At 38.8% G+C, this 23434-nt stretch overlaps 1 protein-coding gene across 2 annotated transcripts; it reads left to right on the forward strand.

Annotated features, from left to right (window-relative positions):
• The first annotated feature begins 177 nt into the window (after positions 1-177).
• Positions 178-19956, forward strand: CLBA1 (clathrin binding box of aftiphilin containing 1). 2 transcript variants are annotated; one of them, XM_014073280.2, is made up of 6 exons: positions 178-231; positions 5610-6298; positions 9288-9436; positions 13619-13748; positions 17517-17627; positions 18270-19956. In XM_014073280.2, the coding sequence occupies exons 2-6, from the start codon at positions 5825-5827 to the stop codon at positions 18435-18437; spliced, it is 1032 nt and encodes a 343-aa protein (XP_013928755.2). In that variant the 5' UTR covers positions 178-231; positions 5610-5824; the 3' UTR covers positions 18438-19956. The 2 variants fall into 2 exon arrangements, with proteins under 2 accessions (XP_013928755.2, XP_087583278.1); XM_087727152.1 differs by lacking the exon at positions 17517-17627.
• The last annotated feature ends 3478 nt before the right edge of the window (positions 19957-23434 follow it).

Genomic DNA, 23434 nt, shown 5'->3' on the forward strand with positions numbered 1-23434 from the left:
TTTTATTCACGCGCGTCGCAGGCCGAGCCTCGCCGAGCCTTCTTGTTTTTCTCCGGGTTGTCCAAGGAACCGCATGTACCTTCCTAGCTCCGCCCCTTTCTTAGCTCAATCAGCCAATCCGGCTTCTCCCTCTGCACAAACCGGCACCTGCTGTTCTCCCCGCTCCGCCTTCGTTCTAGTCGGCGCCGGGCCCCCGCCGGGTGGGGAGGCAGGTAACGCGGGCTGGAGCAGGTAAGGCCTGGAAAGAGTCGTGACTGTTTTCCGCCGTGTTTCTTGTCGCCGTTCCCTTCAGCTTTGGTATTCTGGAACCCGGCCGCCTCTTCAGCTCGAGAGCCCGAGCGCCTTTCGAGAGGGAAACGGCTGTTGGGGATGACAAGCGAGACGGGAGGATAGGAGAGATGGGAGGCTTGTTGTCAGGAAGAAGGGATTTGGGCATCGGTGAGTGCGAGACACTTAGCGAAGCGACATTTTAAGACTTTCTTCCCCAACCCTCGTAGATCGACGTGGTTTGTTATTTCCTCGTTTTATCCATAAAGCAGCCTTGGTTTTGGACGAATAGCTTATACCTTAGCCAATAGATTGGGAGCTGCCTTAGCATTCCGATCCTGACTTTTGGGTTCAGGCCTGCTACTCTGAATTCTTGTATATTCAGCATTTATACGATATAATCATGTGCTATCTTGATGATACCACAGGGAACAAGTGCATATTTCTGGTACATCCCCCCTCCAATATTAGCACAGTATTTGAGGGAAAACCTATTTTAGCTTGATTATATATGCATGATTTCCTTATAATTTCACCTTTCTTTACTGGAGTTTGTCCACATTGGCTTGTGGCATGAACAATATTTTAAACATAATGTGTTCTGGTATGGATTGTGCTGTGTATTAAACTGAGTTTCTGATAAGGTGCATGTACATAACTTCTTTTAAAAAAAGAATTTTATTTGATGAAGAATCTATGGGCAGCTTGCAGATAGAAGTGATAGCAAATTCTGAGAATTTAATTCATATTCTGAAGTCAACTGAATTTTACAGTAAACAATAACACTAGAAAAGAAAATTGCTGCCTTTGTGGACATATAATCTGGGTGAGTGGAGACGCTTTGGTCCTTTTATAGCTGCTGTATTTTTAGCTTTTCAATTCTATACCCTCAAGAATTAAAATGCACTCATTAACAGAATGCTTTTTGTGTTTCTTTTAAAAATCAATGGTTGCTTTTCTACTTTGCAAATCCTAAAAGAATTACTAAATCTAGCCTACATTAAATGATCAAGTATTGACCATTAAAACTTCTTCAATACATATTCATAATTATGAAATTAACACTTTCTAGTTAATTCAACATGTTTTTGTTTTCATTGTTTGTCTCCTAGTTTAGTGTCCACAGACATAGTGTCCACAGCCAAGAGAGTATAGAACAGTGTTTCTCAGTCTCAGTAACTTTAAGATGTGAAGGCCTCCAGAAGTCCCCATATAGCATGGTATGACTTTAAAAAACCTCTAAAGAAAAAGCTCTACCCATTTAAAGAGGTAGCCCTCCATATGTTATTGGATTGCAGTTATTGTAATTGTTCACCACTGGTTAAGGTGGCTAGAGTGGATGGAATTTCAGTTCACATCTGAAAGTGACACTGCAGTGGTTTCCTGATTCTGTCTAACCACTTTATTCATCGTCTTCCCCCCCCCCTCCTTCAGCTTCCCTCAATTTTGTTAGGCAAGATGTTGTTTTTACCCAAGATAGAAACTTGCATTATATTGTTCTCTGACTTTTTAAAGTAGTATGAATTATTATTAAGAAAGCATTCCTCCATGTGACTGGTAGCGCACATTGGTAAGATCACACTGGTTTTATTTTAGTACAGATTTCTGCATATCTACCCACCATGCTCTACTTTAATTCACAGTTGTTAACACCTCCAATGTAAAGTAGGTGCTACTTTATAAAAGAATGTGTTGCTTCCTGAGTAACAAACAGCGGGATTGATATCTAAGCTGGAAGGAAACTTTCATGTTTTTTGGAGGTAACATCAATTTTTAAGATTTTTTTTTTACTGTGAATTTTTAACTTCATACACAAATATTTTATGAATAATTGTGTGAGGTTTTTGTTAATTCAAATTAACCTTTAGCTCATTGGACATTCCCAAAAAAAATTATATATAATCTTCTATACGTTTATTTCTTAAAATGAAGATATGCTAATTTCCCACCTGATATCTGCTGCTTGATGGTATAAATTAGTAATGCTCCAAGGCAAAGAAACATTCTCCAACATTGTCTTAGAGCATGAGTGTCAAACTCATAGCATCATGTTGCCATCACATGTATTGCAACATTTTTTCCCTTCGGGGAGCTGGGGTGGGCATGGCCTATGGGTTGCCTGTTTGACACCCCTTAGAGCTTGTTATTAACAGTGATAGCAGATACCTTTCTTTTTTTCCACTGAAAACACTTTTGTCATTGCAAGTTGCCAAACTGTTATTTGACATTGTTGATAATCCTTGGATTCATTTATACTTTACAGTGTTCTGTGTGTCTATAAGGGAATGATATCATCATTAAACACCTAGTAATTTGGTTGAAAATTTTTAAAGCATAGCCACTGAAATATGTTGAGCTGAAAAAGTGTTTCATTATCCCAGAACCAAATATTGAGAGGGTTGTTGAATGAAATAAACTGATCTGATTTATGTATACTGCTATACTAAGAATTCAGTGTCTGAGCCATGTTAAATCAGAACCAGACAAATCAGATATGGTTTAATGCAGTGAAAAGCTGTCTTTATTTGTATAATTAATACCATTTTTTTCGTGTACTGCGAAGGAAAAGACCTGCGGATATGAAAGAATTATGGTTTGTTGCAGATCCAGTCACTGAAGAATGTTGAAAATACTTAATAGAATGTGATTAATGTGTGCAACACACAGCTAGAGTACTGTTTCATATTAGATTATTGTTAGAATAATTGGCAGGTCTGTGAATTGACTGGATTAAGCCTTTTTTCCAGCTCAGAAAAGGTACTTACCCTTAAGTAGTTGAAATTTTTCAGTGCATTTTTGGAGAGTGTTTGGAAACACTTCTCTTCTTTTTATTCAATTTTATTTCTGTAAATCCGATGTCTAGATTTGAATAGCTATTGTGCTCAGAGTAATGAGTACGTTCCATCATGTAAAAATACAAATAAACATAGCAATGCTAGCTTTCAAAATCATATAGACTAAGAAGTATGTTACTAATCTCTTTAATTTTCTAGATCATATCTTTTATTATATATTAGCCCAGTTATCTTCTAAATACATCCTTCAGAATGAGTACAACTGACTTGTTCCTAAAGAATCTTAACTTATTACATATTTTTCCCATTGTACTAAACTGTAATTAGCCTAACCATAGTTTATTGAATAAAGCACAATAACTGGATTAAAATAAACATCAAGCTTCCAGCAAAACAACCAAGCAAAATATTTGAACCATTGTTTCTCCGATCTAATTAATACAAAGATATGTGGGAACACACCCTCATACATACTTTGTTTGGTGATATTAGTTCTTTAAGCACTACTGCTATTCCAAATTCCTCCTTATAGAATGTATGCGATGAAATATAGTTTTCTCTTTAGTAGAAAATTATCCTAGGTAGCAAGGACTGCAGTGTTGTTTACAGAAATCAAGTCCCATTCAGCAGACAATTCTATGTAAATATGAAAAATGCAGTCTTCCTATGGCGGAACTACTTTAATCACCAAAAAATAAGAAATTGAGTGTTGCTTCCCTCCATAGACCTCTTTGCACCTTCAATATTTGTTGTGAGTTTCTTTCACTGTTTCTCAACCATGGCAACTTCTGAAAATTGAAGTCTACACATCCTGAAGTTGCCAAAATTGAGAAACACTCCTCTAGTCTGTTTCAATGATACACAGAAGATTTTGAGAAGAGGGTGTGGCATTTATTTTTTACTTCCTGAAAGAAAGATAGTAGTTATATCAGTAGAAGGATTTACTGGATTTTATAATAGGAATACTCTGCACACAATGTTTCAAACTGAGATTTAGAAATGAAGTCTTCCCAGAATGAACCGTATGTGGTAATCTTTAACCAATTTAGTGTGAAATAAAAGTACTGAAAGTGTAAATTGCAGTGAAAGTAAGGTGATTTCCTACAATACATATTATATACACATAATTACATAATATGTAATATATAATGTATAATTCAATTCCTTTCTATCATTTCCTCCCCACCCTCTCTGTGTGCATGTACCTTTGAGTTATTGTTAACTTTTGGTGATTTCCTGGATTAGTTTGTCTTGACAAGGTTTTTTCAAACCACCTGCTTGTGACTCACCCAAGGTCACCCAGCTGGATTTGGACTGAAGGCGTGACTAGAACTCAATTTTTTTTTGTTTCCAGCATGGTGCCGTAACCACTACACCAATTGCATATTATGATTACATTTTAATCTGACTTACAATTTAAAATTGAACACTCTGTTCTGTTTGAGACAGCTTCTGTTTATCATATCTTTGGGACATTTTTCAAATGGATAAATTATTGCTATGCACAAAGAATGTCAAAATATTTAAAATTGCCTTGTATAAACACGTGAGATATTTTTAAAAGTGATTTAGGGACTGTTTAGGCAAGAGGTCAAGCAAGCATTTGAAGCAGATTTGGTTCTTTGCAATATGCACTGGAGCTCGTTTTTAAGTATGAATTTCTTATCATCAAACTGTAGATTATTTTGCACTAAAGTGCAGTAATGTGCAAAGAATTATTTGAATTATTCAGCAGATAAAGGTTTTCCTTCTTGTCTTTAAAAAAAACCTACATGATGAATACATAAATTGCAAAAGATATATCAAAAAATTTAGTGTTACCTACAAATATAATCTATTAAATTATTATAAAACCATTTAATTGTTAATTTTAGCATATTTTTCCTCTGCAAGGAAAAACACTCTGGGTATTTAAACTGATGTTTAAAGACAGGAGTAAGCACGTTTTATGCAAGCATTTATTTGCTTGAAGCCTTCTGAAAACATCTATACAAAAACTATCTTGGACATATGTAGTCCTAGACTTATGGCCATTTGTATAATGACTGTTTGAAGTTAGAACAGTGCTGAAAAAGATGACTTGAAATTGGTCCTCACATTTATGATCCTTGCAGCATTCCCACCATTATGTGATCAAAATTTAGGCACTTGGCAACTGTCACGTATTTATGATTTTATGATGGTAGCAGCATCCCTTATTCATGTTATTGCCGTTTATGAACTTCCCGGAGGACCTCAAACATGCAAACAACATGATTCACTTAACAATCATGACCAAAAAAATATGTAAAATTGGATATAACTCACTTAATGACTTTATCACTGAATGGAAATCCTGGTCCCAGTTGTGGTAAGTCAAGGACTACTTGCAAAGCAAGTTGCATAGACCTCGTCTCCTGTAGGTTAAGGCTTTTTAAAAAAAGCTTTTAAGCACATTGGAATTTATTTGACAAAGCATGAACATTTCTCTTGCCTGACAGCTTATATTTTGTGAACCTTACTCAGCTTATTATCAGAGGGTCTTCATTTATAACCCTTCTTTTGCAGACTGAAATCTGGATTTGATGCAAGACTGAAAACGGGCATTGTTGATGGCTTAGGAGGTACCAAAGGCATGCTGGTTTGCTTAGCAACATTATTGCAAACTATTCAAGATAAAATGAAGTGCTTCACTGTACCTTTTAATGTTAATGGCTTTATTGTATCCCAATAACATTTTTGTTGATGTTAATAAGTGACTCCTCCTTGCTACAGCAGCTAAAATGCAAGGGCAGAATTTACTGCAAATGAGTAGTAGTGTAGGTGAAAACCAGTCATGTTTAAAAGCTCTCTCTACAGAGAAGCATGCCACTTCACCAAGTGAGTACAGCTGTAGAACCGGAAGCCATTATTTAAACCAAAATGGAAATCTGGATGCATCCGTAGAAATGGAACTGGTTCAGGAAAAAACTCACAGCAAGAGTGATGATGGAACAATTGATGAAGGATCGCTGGAGATGCCTCAGGATATCAACACAGTGGAATCCAGCAATACCTGGGGTGATTTTGAAGGTTTCAGTGAGGTCAAACTGGTGAACTTAAGTAACATTCCAGAACCTTTGGAAAAGATAAATGAAAAGGTGTCACATACAAACGGTATGGATATCAGTGACACTCCTTCCACTACCTCATTCAGACAAGTTCTTTCCAAAGCAGTTGGATACGAAAAAGAAACAGTTGCTAAAGCTACACAGAAGGTAAATATTGATAAGACCAATCAATTTTCTGATCAAGCTGCCTTTCTTTTCGTCTCATGTTTCACACTGTATAATACTGATCTTTATTTTTTATAATACAGACATTAAGTTTTGTCATTTGGCACTAAGGCAGCATATTAGGTTATGATGCAATTCAGCGTACCTGTTTTTTATTTTACTTTTCTGCATAGCTAGCATAGCACAACTCTGAGCTAGGTGTGATAAATCATTGTTCTTCCTTAATCTGGAAAATATACATAAACTCATATGTATACAGGTAGTCCTTGAATTAGGGCTGTAATGTAGAATGCTTATTGCGGTTGCTAGTCATGAAGGTTGTTAAGTGAGTCACCGATGTGAACACCTTTACCCCTTTATGTAATGATCTTCTGCTCTCCCCAAGGTCTCTGCAGAGCATATGGTCTCAGGGTTGGGGAGGACTAGGACTAGGCCAGTTCACCTGCCTCAGGTCTTCCAAGACCTCCCTCACCTCCTGGAGGTACCTTGTACTCCACGTCCCACCCCTTGGATCCCTGCAGGCCTTGGGCTTGCAGGCCTTGGGCTTGCAGGCCTTGGGCTTGCTTCTAACTCGGTCTTCAGCCACCCAAGGAAGCCTCAGGCTGGTTGCAGAGGCTGCTGGAACCGCTTGGTACCGATAGCACCCAGCTTTCTGTTTTTGCAGCTTTTGAGAGAGACACCCAGTCAATCTGATGTGAAGCTCTCCTTTCCTACAGAGGCAGCCTCGTCTGCAAGTAGGTGTTCTTCTCACAGTCCCTTGAAAGCCACAGTTTTTAAGGAAAAGAAGGATCTCCTTAAACTGGAGCCTCCTACAAAATTGCAAGAATAGCACCTACTGCGTGGCACGACAAAACCGCGCTACGCAAAATAGCGGAGATTAAATCGCGTCACTAAAGTCGCGACGTCATCATCGCGCGTCATCACCGCGGGGACAACAGCGCGGTGACAGAAGGGCGTTCTACATGCTTCGTTCTTTGCCTCCAAAGGTAGCCCTCCTCCTCCAGCTGACAGCGGCAGCGGGCACGGGGCAAAGCGGGCTGCCCAGCAGCAGCAGCCCGCGGGAGCGGCTGAGGCTCTCCCGGGGCCGGCGAAGCGGGCTTGCCCGGCAGAGGCAGGCTGCCCTCTTCTTCCTCAACAACATCTCCTTGGATGGGCGGCCGCCGCCACCGGGCAAGCCCGCTTCGCCGGCCCCGGGAGAGCCTCAGCCGCCGCCGCCCGCCCTGCCTCTTCCTCCGGGGGAGGCGCCGGCGGCGCAGGCCGCCCGTCCAAGGAGATGTTGTTGAGGAAGAAGAGGGCAGCCTGCCTCTGCCGGGCAAGCCCGCTTCGCCGGCCCGGGAGAGCCTCAGCCGCCGCCGCTGCCACGTCCTCCTCCGCTTCCTGATGCCCCCCGCGGCTGTGCTGGACCCTTCCCGCGGGCTGCTGCTGCTGGGCAGCCCGCTTTGCCCCGTGCCCGCTGCCGCTGTCAGCTGGAGGAGGAGGGCTACCTTTGGAGGCAAAGAACGAAGCATGTAGAACGCCCTTCTGTCACCGCGCTGTTGTCGCGGCGGTAGGGTCGTTTTTTTATTAGCGCTTCGGACGCCGCAGATTTGCCTCCGCCCTTATGTCGGCGCGGATAAGGGCATCGCGGTTTTGTGGTGGAACCACCTACTGTACTTGCAAGGCTACCATCCCTTGCTGAAGGATCCCTGGTGTGGAATTTGTTAACTTCTCAGCTACCGTATTTTTCAGAGTATAAGACTCACTGGAGTATAAGACGCACCAAGGTTTTGAAGAGGCAAATTTTTAAAAAAAGTTTTTGCACTCTGCAGACCTCTCCAAAACGGCCATTTCTCGCAAAAACGGGCATGAATAGCCTTTAGGAGGCTTATAGAGTGCTCCTGGGGGCTGCAGGGGAGGGGGCAAATTGAGCAAAAAATGCCTCATTTTTTGCTCAGTTCTGCCCTCCTCAGCCCCCAGGAGCATTCTGAAAGCCTCCTAAAGGCTATACACGGCCATTTTGGTGGAGGGAGTGGGGTTTCGGGAGACAAAAATGCTGTATTCAGTGTATAAGACACACCCAGATTTTCAGCCCTTTTTTGAGGGAAAAAGGTGCGTCTTATACTCCGAAAAACACAGTACATACTGAATCAAAGTCTTTATGACGCTTTCCTCCATAACTCTAAAACCTTTTTCCAGGCTTTACTCGATGTATATGCAAAATTGGGTTTTTTAGCTCCATTTATACACTACACATACTTATTCTGAATTTTGCATTTGGAAGTATGGTTGTCTTTTTTCTAAAATCCAAGATGTTCTTGAGTATAATAAGGGGAAATGAGAAGTCTTTTCTTATTAAAACAATAGTAGAAACAAAGCCTAGTGGAATAAAACATAGAAATATAAAAACTACAGTTTGGTGGCAAATGAAGGAAAAGTGGAGAAGATTTAAAAGGAAAAATGATGCCAAAATCCTAGCAGGGAAACCATTAATTGTACTTATACCTTAGTAAAATACCAAGAATATAAGTATGTCAAGTTGAGCCTGATTTACAGACAATGTTGTAGTTCTATGAGAAAAATAATTGCCTACATACAAGAATTTTTGCTGAAAAATACATCAAACCTGGTATAGAGGGTTATTTTGTAAAACAGCGGTCATTAGATGAGAATGTGACTAAATTATTTCTATAGCATCCTATAGAAATCCTATACATTTTGCTGAAGAATGAGAAACTTAAGTTAATGCTGGATTGTTGGCCCCATGGTACATTAGATTTTTTGGATGTTTTTCTCTCTCCTGAATAGTTATTTGGGAATCCACATAACTTTAAAATTTTTGAAATGAGTCTCACTGTTGCAGATTTGTAGAAGAAAGTTTTCTATGGAGAAGCAGGAATAACCTCTAGGTTTTAAACTTACCGTAATTAAACTTTGTTTTGCCTCTGTATCAGTCAACATGCTGCTGCATTCTTGCACTATATACTTTCTTTAGGTTGTCATCAGATCTGAAGAGACTTTTAAACAGAGTTTTCCTGAAATCCCAACAGCAGAAAGCTTGGATAAAATAAGTACATTGAAGCAACTACTTCACCCAGAAAGACGGGATGCAGATATTCCCGAATGTACAGAGAAACAAACTTGGTAAGATTTGTTTTGTCATTGATAAATGCATGCATTTATGGAAGAAGATCAGCCTTCTAAAGATGCCAATAAATGTAGTATTAGGACAAGAATTTAAAATTAGCACATTTTAATTTCATTTAAAAACTGGAAGGGTGTTTTGTTTATTTACTGTTATTTTAACCCAATTTTCAGACATTTCTTTCTCAAAGGTGCTTGGATAATGAAGTCTTAAAAACTAAATAGAAAAATCACACAAGTCAGAATAAAGTAGAGAGTTATCTGAATATCTCACTGGTTGAGCCATTTTTTCTTCACTTGTATTCTTGCTGGAAAACAACGAGATTTGTATCCTGTCTTTATTATTTCTTTACAAATAACTCAAGGCAGCACACAATAGCCAAACAACCTATCTCCTACCATTTTCCCCATAACAACAACCCTGTGAGGTGGATTGAGCTGATGGAATGACTGCCTCAAAGTCACACCTCCTTAGCTGATATATAAGCTTGAAGTGTGTTGTCCTTCAACTTTCTAGTTTCCTGGTGACCCTCAATAGCAGTAGAGCATTGTATCTTACAATAAGGGATGAGGAATGCTCTCAACAAATACTCCTTTTCTTGCCAATGAATGAATGTCAATACTGTCTTGATCAAATGGCAATATTTTATTAGATTGACACAGAGGTGAAGAAGCTTCTTAGATGACAAGCGAAACGTCTTAAAAAAAAAACCAGAAAGTCCAGTTGCCTCTTGAAAAAGCACCTTTGGAAGACTCATCAGTACAGTTGTACTGCAGTACTCAACTACTTTGAAACTCATTGAATTTGGTACTCAACACATTTTGATGTGAAAATTTTGTCCTGGTACTCATCGTTTGTTTGGTACATTGATGCACAAGCTAGAACTTGTCAGTGTCGGCAGCCTTGTGACTCACTATGTTGTTCTTTATGGGAAAAAATGTGTTGGTACTCACCAAACCTCCTGGAACCAATGAACAATGAATATTGAGGTACCACTGTAGTTGGGGGTATACTTTTTCAAAAATAACATTTCAGTTATACAAATTATAAAACAATGTCTCTTTTATTTGTCTTTTTTAATCCAGTATACATTCTAAAATTATTCCTAGTTTTTAAAAACCATTTAGTTTTTCTTTTACCTCCATTTCCTGTAATTTGTTCATTTTACTTATAATGCAGAGAATCTTAAATAAATAATCTAAGTTATCTTTTAAACAGGGAAAATCAATCACACCTGGTTCTTTTGTTACTTATTGGATTCACCCGCAATTGAGATAGATTTGCCTAGCAATCAAGAGAGATTGAGAGAGGGTACCTGAAGCTATAGCTGCATTTGTGAGGGTTCAGTTGACTATGTGCAAGCCTCTCCTTTATTATATCCTTTTAAATATAAATTTTTACTATTAGCATAAGATATTAACATTATAACTGTACTCATGTTTTTTATTTACTGTTTTGTTTGATTAAATATGCTGAGGAGCTTGAAAGGTTTTGTGCGATTTTTGGGACTTTTAATTGGCTTGCTAAATATATTGCCTTAATACAGATTTCAAACTTTTTTTGCTAGCAATTAGCATATCATGGCTACTTTTTATTTTTGTTACATTAAGCAATATTTTCTCTTGATTGCGTGTTAGGTTTGCATCTGTTGCAGGTGTCAGTGGTAGCCTCTTTGCACTGATGATTGATTCCTAGCTAGCAGATTCCTCTGATCAGTACATTTCTCTGATTCTTCATAAGGGCAACTTTACTGGAAAAATCCTAATTTACTTTAGTATCATCTGAATTGTGTCACCTGTTTGTAGAAGGGAATATATTTATTTCCAAAATAGTAGTTAAACTGTGCCCCGATTTCACCAAGTACCGTATTTTTCAGAGTATAAGACTCACCTTTTTGTCTCAAAAAAGAGGCTGAAAATCTGGGTGCGTCTAATACACTGAACACAGCATTTTTTGCCTCCCAAAACCCCTCCCCTTCACCAAAATGGCTGTGCATAGCCTCTAGGAAGCTTTTAGAGAGTTTATGGGGGCTGAGGAGGGCAGAAATGAGCAAAAAATGGCCCAGCTGCCAGGAGCACTCTGTAAGCTTCCTAAAGGCTATCCATGCCCTTTTTTAAATGAAAAGTGGGCCCGTTTTCACAAAAAACAGTCCATTGTTTGCTCACTTTTGGCCCCCCACCCTCCAGGAGCACTCTGCAAGCCCCCTAAAGGCTATTCATGCCTTTTTTTGGGGGGGGGGGGAAATAGGCCGTTTTTGCGAGGTTTGCAGAGTGCAAAATCTTTTTTTTTAATTTGCCCCTTCAAAACTTTGGTGTGTTTTATACTCCGGTGCGTCTTAAACTCTGAAAAATAGGGTAGGTATACTTCTTGGGCTGTGGTGGCGCAGTGGTTAGAATGCCATATTGCAGGCTACTTCTGCTGACTGCCGCTGCCTACAATTTGCCAGTTCGAATCTCACCAGGCTTAAGGTTGACTCAGCCTCCTATCTTTCTGAGGTGGATAAAATGAGGACCCAGATTGTTGAGGGCAATATGCTGACTCTGTAAACCGCTTAGAGAGGGCTGTAAAGCACTGTGAAGCGGCATATAAGTCTAAGTGCTATTGCTATTGGGCATTGATATTTTTTGGAAATGATTTAAAATCAGTTATTAAAATTCTAGTTGTAGCTATAGACATCTTCAAAGTACTTGCACTTTCCTGCCAAATCTAGAACTTCTACTCGCCATTCCTTCAAAGGTTTTAGATTAGCATTTTGCAGTTGTAGCCTTGTAATGTTCCATTTCAGTTCATTTCTTGAAAGCAGAAGCAGAACTTTTTTTATTTTTCTAAGTTGCACAGTGATGGATAAGGCAAGTATTTGAAATAAACTATTTGACATATAATCATTCATCCATCATTTTTAGAGTTTTTAACTGATAAAATAGACTGGAGATAGCCATCTAAATCAATAGTTATTTTAAAACATATCAAGAAAATTGTTTGTTATGGTGGCATTTTATACCTATTCTCTTTAGGCAAAATATGGGTACCGTAATGATCCTCACAAATACCCAATTGGTTTAAAAGAAGAAAAGGCTTCGAGAAACAGATTCCCCAGATTAATTAGCTAAAAGCTATAAAGGATATCCAAACAGTTGCTGGAAGTATAAAACTCTAATAGGAACCTTTTACCACCTTTGATGAACGTGCAAAAGAGCTAAGAAATATTGGATTGACATTATTAATATAATTCAAAAATATTGAAAATTAATCTACAATTCAGACATGAAACTTTTTTTATTAAGCTTTATGGATAAAAATGGGGTGGGGAGTGTCACATCGTTTTTTGTTATATATGATAAAAACAGGACGACTTTTACATCCCCAGCATTGGAATGATCCTATGATATGTACAATATAGGAATGGCTAATAGAGATGACAGAACTGGCAACAATAGCTAGTTTAATGGCCCTCTTGAGAGAACAATCACTGGTTCATCTATAGTTAGAAGCCTTTTGTGAAATGTTTGTGGAAATTGGAGAAAAATCAAATTTTGACATGGATTTGATGATTGTTAAAATTTACAAAGGAGATTTTTTTTTATTTCCCCCTTTTTTTGGAGAGGCAAATGGACATTATAGTATAGTTTAAAACTTAAGAATTAAAAAAGGAAAAAAACAGGATGTTAATTATCTTTGCCAGGAATGAATATATTGACTTATTGGGATTGTATGTTATCAGGAATAATTTATAAAATACCGTAAACTAAAATAAATTCATATGTAGGCAAAGAAGCAGACACACAAGGGTCTTCTTAATATTTATTTACTTGTTTCAAAGCAACAAACCCCAAATAATAGATCCACATATTTGATTAATTTGTATTGGTTTTATATTATTTTGTCTTAGTTTTCCCAAGATTACTAAGAATTTTAGAATCTTATATCCCTTTATAAATTTGGATTTGTTGAAAGGGGCTTTATGTGTGATTATTTTTTAAGCAACATAGAATGAAATGTTAATGGTCTTTTGATTTAGTTAATCACGATCTGTGTCTTCTGCTTAGTAAGAGCTCATATACTCAATATATAACTAAGCATGGGCAATATGTTTGCTATCTTTATAGAGCTGATCTGGAATGCAAACAAAAAATATGGTGGATATTTACCTTGTATTAATCTGAATTGTGTTTCCTTTAAAGCCTTGACTCAGCAAATTTATGGAAAACTCTTATTCAGTGCAATAGCCCTTCTGATTTAAGATGCCATCGAAATGAATTTCATTGTCAAGAAAATCTTTTAGCTGTGCTTGGAATCAATGCTAATCAAAAGGTAGTGTTCTGTAATATTTTCTAGAACAGTCATAGTATTTGTGTTCAATCTTAATAAATACTAGGCTATAAGGCTACAGTTCAATGGAATTTTCACATTTCACTTGTTAGAAAATATCCTGTATGTATGTTTCCATAGATTTACAGAACTAAAACATTAAAGTTTATATCAGACTTCTTTGCTTTTTTACAAAATGAATACTGGAATTTGTGGATAGTTCAGTAAAGTTAAAAGTTGATGGTTGGGATAGGAACTTTGTGTTCCTCTCAAAAAATTAGAAGTCTAGACAGCTGGTGTTATTTATTGAACTGTGTGGTGGCAGAGCTAACTTAACAGGTGAAAGATCAGAGGTTTCAGGCCTCTGCTTGTAGACATTCTGAGTCTATATACACTGCTCCTTCTCCTAAAATTATGTATAAAAAGTACTGCATAATTTGGACTCAAATGAAATGAAAATCATGGAGTCATTTCAAGCGACTCTGTTTCCCCCAAAATAAGATCTTCTTGGATAATAAGCCCAATCGGGCTGTTGAGCGCATGCACTAAAATAAGCCTCCCCCCAGAAAATAAGCCTCTCTGAAAATATTGCAACACAGCAGCAGCCATGAGGTGACCACGCTCGCCGCCTCCTGCACCTCAAAAATAATAAGACTTCCCCGAAAATAAGGCAAAGCGCTTATTTCAGGGGTCAAAAGAAAATAAGACCTGTCTTATTTTCGGGGAAACATGGTATTTTCCAAAGCACCTGAGGACAGGACAAGAACTAATGGAAACTAATCAAGGAGAGAAGCAACCTAGAACTAAGGAGAAATTTCCTAATAGTTTAGAACTATCAGCCAGTGGAACAGTTTGCCTTCAGAAGTTGTGGATGCTCTATCACTGAAGAGATTGGTCAACCATTTGTCTGAAATGATATAGCAGAGTGTTGGACTAGAAGACCTCCAAGGTCCCTTCCAACTCTGTTAGTTTGTTATTCAAAAGATGTTTAAAGCTGGTAATAACGCTTTGTCTATGTAACACCACTATTTTCAGAAATCTGGTGGGATTTCAATTACATTTAGGGTGTTGATGGTTATTTCTGTATTTATGTCTCCTGTCTTGGGCCACAGTAAGATTTGGAAATTAGTAAGATTTGGAAATTTTACTAGCAAGTTCTCAAATGAGCATCAAAGGAAATGAGTATGCAAACACACACAGCCAAGACATCACATGCCCCAAAGTCCAGCAAGCTTGTCTCAAGCAGGGGATAGCAGAGACAAAAGTGGTCCAAGGGTCAAAATGTCATAGCAGAGTTGTCAGCCAGTCTGGGGCAGAGTCACAGTCGCAAGATTTCAAGATGAAAAGCAAGGCACACAGAGACTAGGTTAATAAGCTGAGGACTTGAGCTTGCTGCTCTTCTTAAAGAGAAGCAACCCCAATGTTGCTCATTTGAAAGAGTGTGATTCCTTTCTTACAAGAAACCTCACAGATCGCCTTTGCTCTGCTCTCCACACAGTGAGATCTTGCTCTGGGGATGGTGTAGCAGCTCAGATTTCTCATTTTCCAAGACCAGCAGCTGAGACTCCTGGTTACTAGGCAGCACAGTCCTCTCTCCCTGCAATTACCCAAGAGGCAGTTCATCTGGTAATTCTGGCTGCTTGCTGTCAGTTTCCTCATCAGAGTCTGAGCTAGTCATGACACTATAAAGATTTACATGGTTTAGGAGCGGGTGTCTTTGGGACCACCTGTGCCCAATGTTATCTGCCTATTCAATAAAATCAGAGGGCTCAGTATGTACTCCTAGAGAGTTATCTTATCAGAGCCCCCAAAACAATTTCCATTGCTGCCTCTCTCCCATAAAATAGTACTTTTCTTAGGTTTTAAAGCAGTACTTTTGGAATTTAGGAAGGATATTAACATCTGGTTGTCCTAACATGCTACTAGGGAATGACATGGATATCATCTACTTGCAGTGTGGTTAGCAGTTTAAAACAACAGGAATATTTACCCATCTTGAATGCTACTGTACAGCAAACATTCTCTAGTATAGTTTCTCTTGGAACAGTGGCATTCATTATGATTGAATATTGCTGTTGTTTAACCTGCTAGAGATGTATATATGCTACGAATTCTTATTTATTATTAGATTTTTATCCCACTTTTGTTTTTGGTCACTTCAAGGCAGTGTACAATATGTACATACCATATTTTTCAGAGTATAAGATGCACTGGAGTATAAGATGCACCAGGGTTTTGAAGAGGCAAATTAAAAAAAAGTAGGTAGGTAGATAGAGGGATAGAAAGGGAGAGAAAGAGAGAGAAATACAGTAGGTAGGTAAGGAGAGAGAGAGAGAAGTTAGGTAACTAGGTAGGTAGAGAAAGAGCGGGGGGGGGAAGAAATAGAGAGATAGAGATAGATAAATACAGTAGGTAGGTAGAGGGATAGAGAGAGAAAAATAGAAAGGGAGAGAGAAATACAGTAGATAGGAGAGTAGGTAGGTTGGTAGGTAGAGGGATAGAGAGAGAGAAATAGAGAGAGAGGGAGGGAAATATAGTAGATAGGGAGGGAGGGAGAGTGAGAGAAGGTAGGTAGGTAGATGTTTCCAGGTGTATTTATCCATGTGCTGGAGAAGGAAATCGCGGACAATTTGCAGCACCTAAGACTTTGTTTCTGCTGGCACAGCCCTTCATCAATGTAATTCTCATCAATCAGTTAAAGAGCTTTCCAGAAGGGGGAAAAAGTTTTTGCACTCTGTAAACCTCCCCAAAACAGCCCGCTTTTAATGAAAACAGGCCTGTTTCCCCCCCCAAAAGGCATGAATAGCCTTGGGGGGGGGGTCTTGCAGAGTGCTCCTGGGAGGGGGGAAACAAGCAAAAAACGGGCCCATTTTTTGTCAAAAGAATTGCATGCATAGCCTTATGGAGGCTTGTAGAGCGCTGCTGGGAGGCAAAAAACATCCCGTTTTTTGTGCGTCTTCTACTCCAAAAAATACGGTAATATTCACGCCTCTCTTTTTTCCCTTAACAATTTTGTGACATGGTTGGGCGGAGAAACTGATCCAGAGTCATTCAGTTGGCTTTTATGCCTAAAGGAAGGGAATATGCTGTCTTCTGGTTTCTAGTTCAGCATTTAGCCACTACCAAACTGGATGTCCACTGAAGTGGCATATATATACTTTGAAATAAACCATATAAGTAAAGCTTGTTTGGGTATTTTATATGAACATAGCAGTTGTGTTTTGGGCATGTAACATTATATATGAATTCAGCCCTTATGTTGTAATGTAATATTCTCTTGAGGAATGTGCTTGGAGAAAACGTGAAAATTGCATATTTTGGTATTTTCCTAAAAACATAAGGAAGAGCAAAACAATACCTTTCTATGAAGATTACTTGGGAAATAATTTTATTTCTAAAAATGATTGGATGTCAGGCTCCAAGATCCAGAGGTGGTTTTACTCCAAATTGCCACTAATGCAATCATGTCTCTGGTTTCCCCTTTTTGTCTTCTAATGAAATTTTCTGTATTTCCCAATGTTGCAATTGTGCAGCTACTTCCTGCCTGTGCTTTACAAGATTGTGAAATTCACAATGGCAGTGCTTCAGCTTGAAGGTTCTAGTTTATAGGGCCCAATATAGGATCAATGTAATATCAAGATGATTCACACAATGCATGATACAATAAGTATAAATATAATCTTTATTGTCATTGTACTTAAATACAATGAAATTGGTTTTAAAGCCACAGTTTTAAATAAAGTTCTTTACATGATGATTCTTGTTTATCAGGCTGTTCCAGAATTTAAGGGCAGTATTTTGGAAAAAACTAACAGAGAAAATGAAGATTCCAGTGTTGACAAATTCAACCTTAGCACTTGTAAAGCACTAATTCAAACTAAGGTAAGAATAGGAATGAAATGAGCTTATTAAATCTCATTTGTTCACATGTTGCTTCTGTTTTTAAAAATGCATTGGCATATAAATATGGATTAACACTAGGCAAACAGTCAAGCAGAAAGATCCCTAATCAAGGAATACCATAATCTAGGAACTACCAAAGAGAAAACCACATTCCCAACATCATTTATAGGGCAGGTTATTGTATATAAATAGGAAGCAAACTCCATTCACTTGCACTGATAATGTTTGGTAATGAAACATCTGCAAATAAACCACTAAGTTGAGAGAACAGAATAAGGATAATTGTGGACGCTTGACTTGAGAGAAAAGTGTGTGTGTGTGTGCACACACACACACACACCTGTTCTATTGTATTTGGCAATTAGTATGTTTCAGATAATCAAAAGCCCAGTTTTAAAGACCCTTCAATTATTCAATGAAATTTGGTGTGTGAATATAAAATAGGTATGTTTGTATTCTCAGGGGGAAAAAAACTTGGGATGGGATATCTCTGCCTTTGTTATCAAACTATTATTAGCAGATGATCTATGTCATGTATGTGTGTATGTGTATGTGTATATGTATATATGCTGATGTGTAATAGTTCAATAGTACTCAGTTGCTTTCTTTTGTTTTGCACAGCTATCTGGATCTCCTGAGCCAAGACAGAATCACCTGTTTACTTACAACTTGTTCCTGAAGAAGACTCCATCCAGTGCAAACATGCAATATATAACAGTTTCACAAAAAAAGAGGTTTTTTACCGCACAAAGTCTAAGGATGAAAATGTTTAGCAGTAATGTTTGCTAATGGAAATGTTTGCCATTGTATCATTTTTTAAAACAAATTTTAAAAGGAAATGTCTTGGGGGGGGAAGGGGGGAGTGCGCTTCATCCATGTATTTTATTTTATAGATATGGGTATAGTTTGGTCATGATGTCACTAATGGATAAATCATTAAACGAACAAACTAGAAGTATGCTTTCCGAGATGGCAAATGTACTGTGGTCACTCTTGCTCTTTTGCTGACATTTTTAAAACTCTTTTAATTGCGCCCTGTATTAGAAACGTGTTGTACTATTTGTGTGCCCAATTACTCTTCCTCTAAACTCTTTTGGACAGATAATGATAACCTAGAATACATAGCATATGTTCCTGCCTTTTAGTAATTTTTTTTTTTTTCATACGTTGCAACTCCACTAGTAAGACTTACCAACTATTCTGACAGGGAGATGTACTAATTTGTGTACCACCCATTATTTACTCTCTTAAGTTTGGGTTTGATTTCTCTTTTTTTCCAAGAATTTTTATATCCTTATATCTTGATCTCTCCTCTTGCTGTAGAAAGGTGCGCTGTGGTTCCTGAACCTGTTTATGTGACCTTCCATCATAATTTTTGTGCTGTTATGAGATTGACTAGCTGTACTGTACACCGTAAAATAGGAATAATACACTTAAACCTGTACAAGAGAGGTACTTCTTGTGACATACTTGCAAAGAAAGAAATCTTTGTTTGGTTTGCATTGCTCAACTCTCCTATTGTATAGCATTGAAAGCAAATACCTATTTTGTCATTCTTGTTTTAGCATAGTTGAGTAGCAGGCAAACTCAATGGCTGAAATCCATTTATGAGCATGTGTGCACATTGAAATGAATTGCTTCTGTTAGCACTGCAAAGTTTACTTTTTGCTATTTTTTCTCAAGCAAACCTGGGTACCTGCATTCCTCCTTTTTATACAAGTATATTTCCTATGTTTCATATTGAAAACCTGGGTTTTAAAACTAGCACTTATTAAAACAGTAGTTCAGGTTCTTTTTATTAAACTTCAGGGAACCATTCCATATTAGTCTGTTGATTTTGGTACAGAGAAGTCTGGCATCCCTTGTATTCAAACTGGGTTGTTACTTGTACATCTTGCTGCTGCAGTTACATACTTCAGCATCTCCCTTACTTTAATATCCAGGTCATTTCAAAAAATGGTTACAAAAATGGAGAAATGCTTACAAAAATAGGTTTTTCAGTATGACCATTAATGTATGCAAAGTCACATGCCTAGTTTCTGTTATCATGAATAATCAATATAACTTCCCCTTGTTTTAGAGTAATTTCTTTCTTTTGTTTTAAATTGTTTGCAATTTATGTTTCAGAGTTTCTGATAAATTTTATAAAATGTTTTAGTTCATACCTATTGGCTTACTACTAGCAAAGACTCGCGTGGCTTCTGACTAGCCAGGACAAATGCTATCTGGTGGCAGCCTAATCTATCCTCTACTGTGTTTACAGTCTGTACAGGTTCTTCTCAGTTAATGGAGTAAAACTTATTGAGCACTCTTTTGTGAACTTCCATTCATTTTTAGAACAATAGTTCAGTTAAATTTGCAGCTGTCTTTGTGTAAGACAAGGGTGAGAACCTGTGCTGCTCTAGACATTCCTGAGCTACAACTCTTGAGTATCCCTTACTATCGGTCACATTGGAAATGATTGCAACGTTGGAAGGATTCTTCAACCCTGGCTGAATAGCCATTTCGCTACTAAACAGCTGCATCAGAGTTATGCAGACATGTTTACACCACTGTCTGAGGACTTGCAACATTAATAAATCTAAAGTTGACAAAACTAACAAATCTCTATTGACTTCTCTGCGTGTAACCCTGAAACCGTCACAATCTGAGCCATTCTTATGAGTTGTCTCTGATGCAAGTGCAGAAATCCTCTTGTTTATATATGCATGTGAGTTGGCAATTTCACTGTTCAAGGAGACTGAGCACTTCTTGGGAGTGCTGCAATGAACTATGTATGGGACTGCCTGTGAAGGTCACCAGGAATCTACATTAGGCCCAGAATGCAGAACACAAGTAGTGTAGGTGCCCTTAGGTTTGCTCATGTTACACCATTGCATGAGCTGCCCTGGCTCCCATTAAAGCCCTGTATGCCCATACTACCAGATAGAGTAGGCTTCTCTGAAATGCTGCCATGTACAGTTGAGGGATCTAGAAGTGTTTTCCATAGGTGCTCCTTGTGCCAGGCAGGCTCCCATCTGTAGCCTTCTGGAAGGCCATCAAGACCTGGCTCTTTACCCAGGCATTATGGTCCAATGCTGGCAGCTTATGGATGGCTATTGGGGAAACCACAGTATTGGGAGCCAGTGGATAGAATGCAGTATTGTAGACTAACTCCCCCCCCCCCCCGGATCAAATGAGGACCCAGATTGTTGGGGGCAATGTGCTGGCATTTGTAAATGGTTCAGAGTGCTGCAAAGCACTGGGGAGTGATATATAAGTGCTAGGACAAGGGTCCTCAAACTACAGCCTGCCGAAGCCATTAATCTGGCCCGTGCAGGCCGCATTCCCCCGCCTTCTGGAGGCCTCGGGAGGCCAAAAACAGGCCCTTTTTTGGGCAGCAGAGTAGTACTGGAGGCCGAGGAGGCCAAAAATGGGCCTGTTTTTAGTCTCCCGGACGAGAGAAAGATACACACACGTACAAACATAAGTCCCTTGCCCCCCACCAAGACACCCACATCCCTTCACCAACCTGCTTTCCACCCCCAGGAGCATAACAAATTAAAGTTTAATTTGTGTGTATTGTTTAATGGACTGCTAAATTGATCATGCCCATCCAGCCGGTCTGGCCTCCCAGCAGTCTGAGGGACCATGAATTGGCCCTATTTAAAAGGTTTGAGGACCCCTGTGCTAGGAAATGCTGAATGTGAGGTTTTTTTTAGTTTGCAATTTTATTGTTGTGAAGAACCAAGATTTGTGCACTACGATGGGCAGCCATACGAACCTTTTAATGAATAACACAATCTCCCCAAGTGGCTTGCTTGTGGTAGCTCAGATTTAAAAGTAAAAGTTCTACTATGAACACGTTTTGACATGTTAAAGGAAGTCATTTGTTCTAAGATGGTCAGTCAATGGCTGACAGCCACTGCACATGTTCTTGCTACTAGTCTGTTGCTTAAAGTAACATCCTACTCACTTAAAGTTTTTTTTCTTGCTCTAATGCAAGGTTTTAGGTGGTGAATTGAAATTATGATGTGCTAAAAGAAGGGGACTTATGGCCAGTGTGCAAAGTTGTGGTCTTCACAGCATCCCTGCAGTTATGTGATCAAATCCTGGGGGCTCAGCTCCTATGTTGTGGGAAGCTGCAATCACATGATCATAATTTGTGACCTTCCCTGCTGGCTTCCACAAGCAATTACCTCCCTGCGACCAATTAGATCGCATAGATTAGGCCTCCTCCGAGTTCCATCTGCCAGTCAGTGCCGACTGGCAACTACACGGAGGAGAGCCTTTTCAGTAGTAGCTCCGACCCTTTGGAACGATCTCCCCGTGGAGATTCGTACCCTCACCACCGTCCAGACCTTCCGCACAGCCCTTAAGACCTGGCTAGCCCGTCAGGCCTGGGGATAAAGATAATTTGTCCCCATCAATGATGAATGAATGTTGCTTACTATTTTACTTCTATGTATTGTTTGTGTCTATTGTCTGTACCCTCCCTCCCTTATTTTGTGTAAGCCGCCCTGAGTCCCCTTAGGGAAAAGGGCGGCCTATAAATGCTAATAAAATGAAAAAAAATGAAAATGAAAGTCAATGGGGAAATCCACAGGCACTGTGAAGCTCTACTATCCCTGCCCATGGAACCTCCTTACACTCCTTGCCTGCAATTCCCAGCTTTTCCTACATAACAAGCTGCATGGTCCTGGGTAACAATGGCTGCCAGGATTGCCATTGTTAAGCAATGCAGTCATGTAACATTCAACTTTGGCTGCTTTAGTGACGGAAACACACCTTTCAAATTAGATGGGGCCTCTTTCTTTTTCTGAAGCTATAAGTTGACCAGAGGCCTTTATGTCCTGAAAAAGTGAAAAACATAATGCTGAGGGCATAGATGTTTGATGCTCAAGAATTCCCCATCGAGATTCGCACCCTCACCACCGTACAGACCTTCCGCACAGCCCTCAAGATCTGGCTATCCCGTCAGGCCTGGGGATAAGTTCCTAATTCGCCCCACCCAAGTGTTGAATGTTGAATGCAAGTTGTGTTTTTATTGTCTTATTTTATTCACCTACTGTTTTTGTTTTTGTATTTGCACCCCCCCCCCCTTTTTGATTGTAAGCCGCCCTGAGTCCCCTCAGGGAAAAGGGCGGCCTATAAATTCCAATAAAATACTAAAAAAAAAAAAAAAAAAAAAAAAAAAAAAATTATTTCTGCCAATGTTTTCAGGTAAGTTTGGAAGCCACTCTGGGGTGTATTCTGAAGATGAGAAGGGTGTGAAATCATGATTAGAGAAGAATGATTTTTTTCTCTTACCTACAAGCTTCCAGGAAAGCTTGTATGTAAGACCTAATCTTTATTTCAAGCCAGATCTCCTTTTGAGATGCCTAATCAACAGTTGGCAGCCAATCTACATGTTTCTGCCACTGGTACATTGCTTGTGCAGTTTCTTTTAAGTTTAAGAACTGTAGATGACAACAAATTAGATCTGAATATTTATTAAGAGATTTAAAAAGAAATAGTGTAGACACTAGTCTGCTTTATCACAATGCAGAGGGCTCTTACCATTTTTAGAGTAATTTTCTATCAATCATGTACAAACAGTATACATTCTTTTTATCTAATCCATTTTACATAATAGAAAACATTTTGCAAAAGGGCCTGCTATGATTTAATTGTAACTGCAAATCTCCTATGTATATAAATACATTTCAACTGCTAAAGTATGCATTAAGCAAATAAAACTGGATTGACTCGGCATTAGTTGTAGAATCCAGCTCCACCATGACTCAAGTTGGGTGCAAGATAAAGAA

Source organism: Thamnophis sirtalis, unplaced genomic scaffold (genome assembly GCF_051295495.1).
Source record: "Thamnophis sirtalis isolate CommonGarterSnake01/CBP01778 unplaced genomic scaffold, rThaSir2_p1.2 scaffold_1, whole genome shotgun sequence".
NCBI lineage: Eukaryota > Metazoa > Chordata > Lepidosauria > Squamata > Natricidae > Thamnophis > Thamnophis sirtalis.

Coding starts and splice junctions, on each gene's coding strand:
- CLBA1 (XM_014073280.2), top strand. CDS start 5,825: ATGCAAGGGCAGAATTTACTGCAAATGAGTAGTAGTGTAGGTGAAAAC. Junction 6,299..9,287: donor TTGCTAAAGCTACACAGAAG/GTAAATATTGAT, acceptor TACTTTCTTTAG/GTTGTCATCAGATCTGAAGA. Junction 13,749..17,516: donor GAATCAATGCTAATCAAAAG/GTAGTGTTCTGT, acceptor CTTGTTTATCAG/GCTGTTCCAGAATTTAAGGG.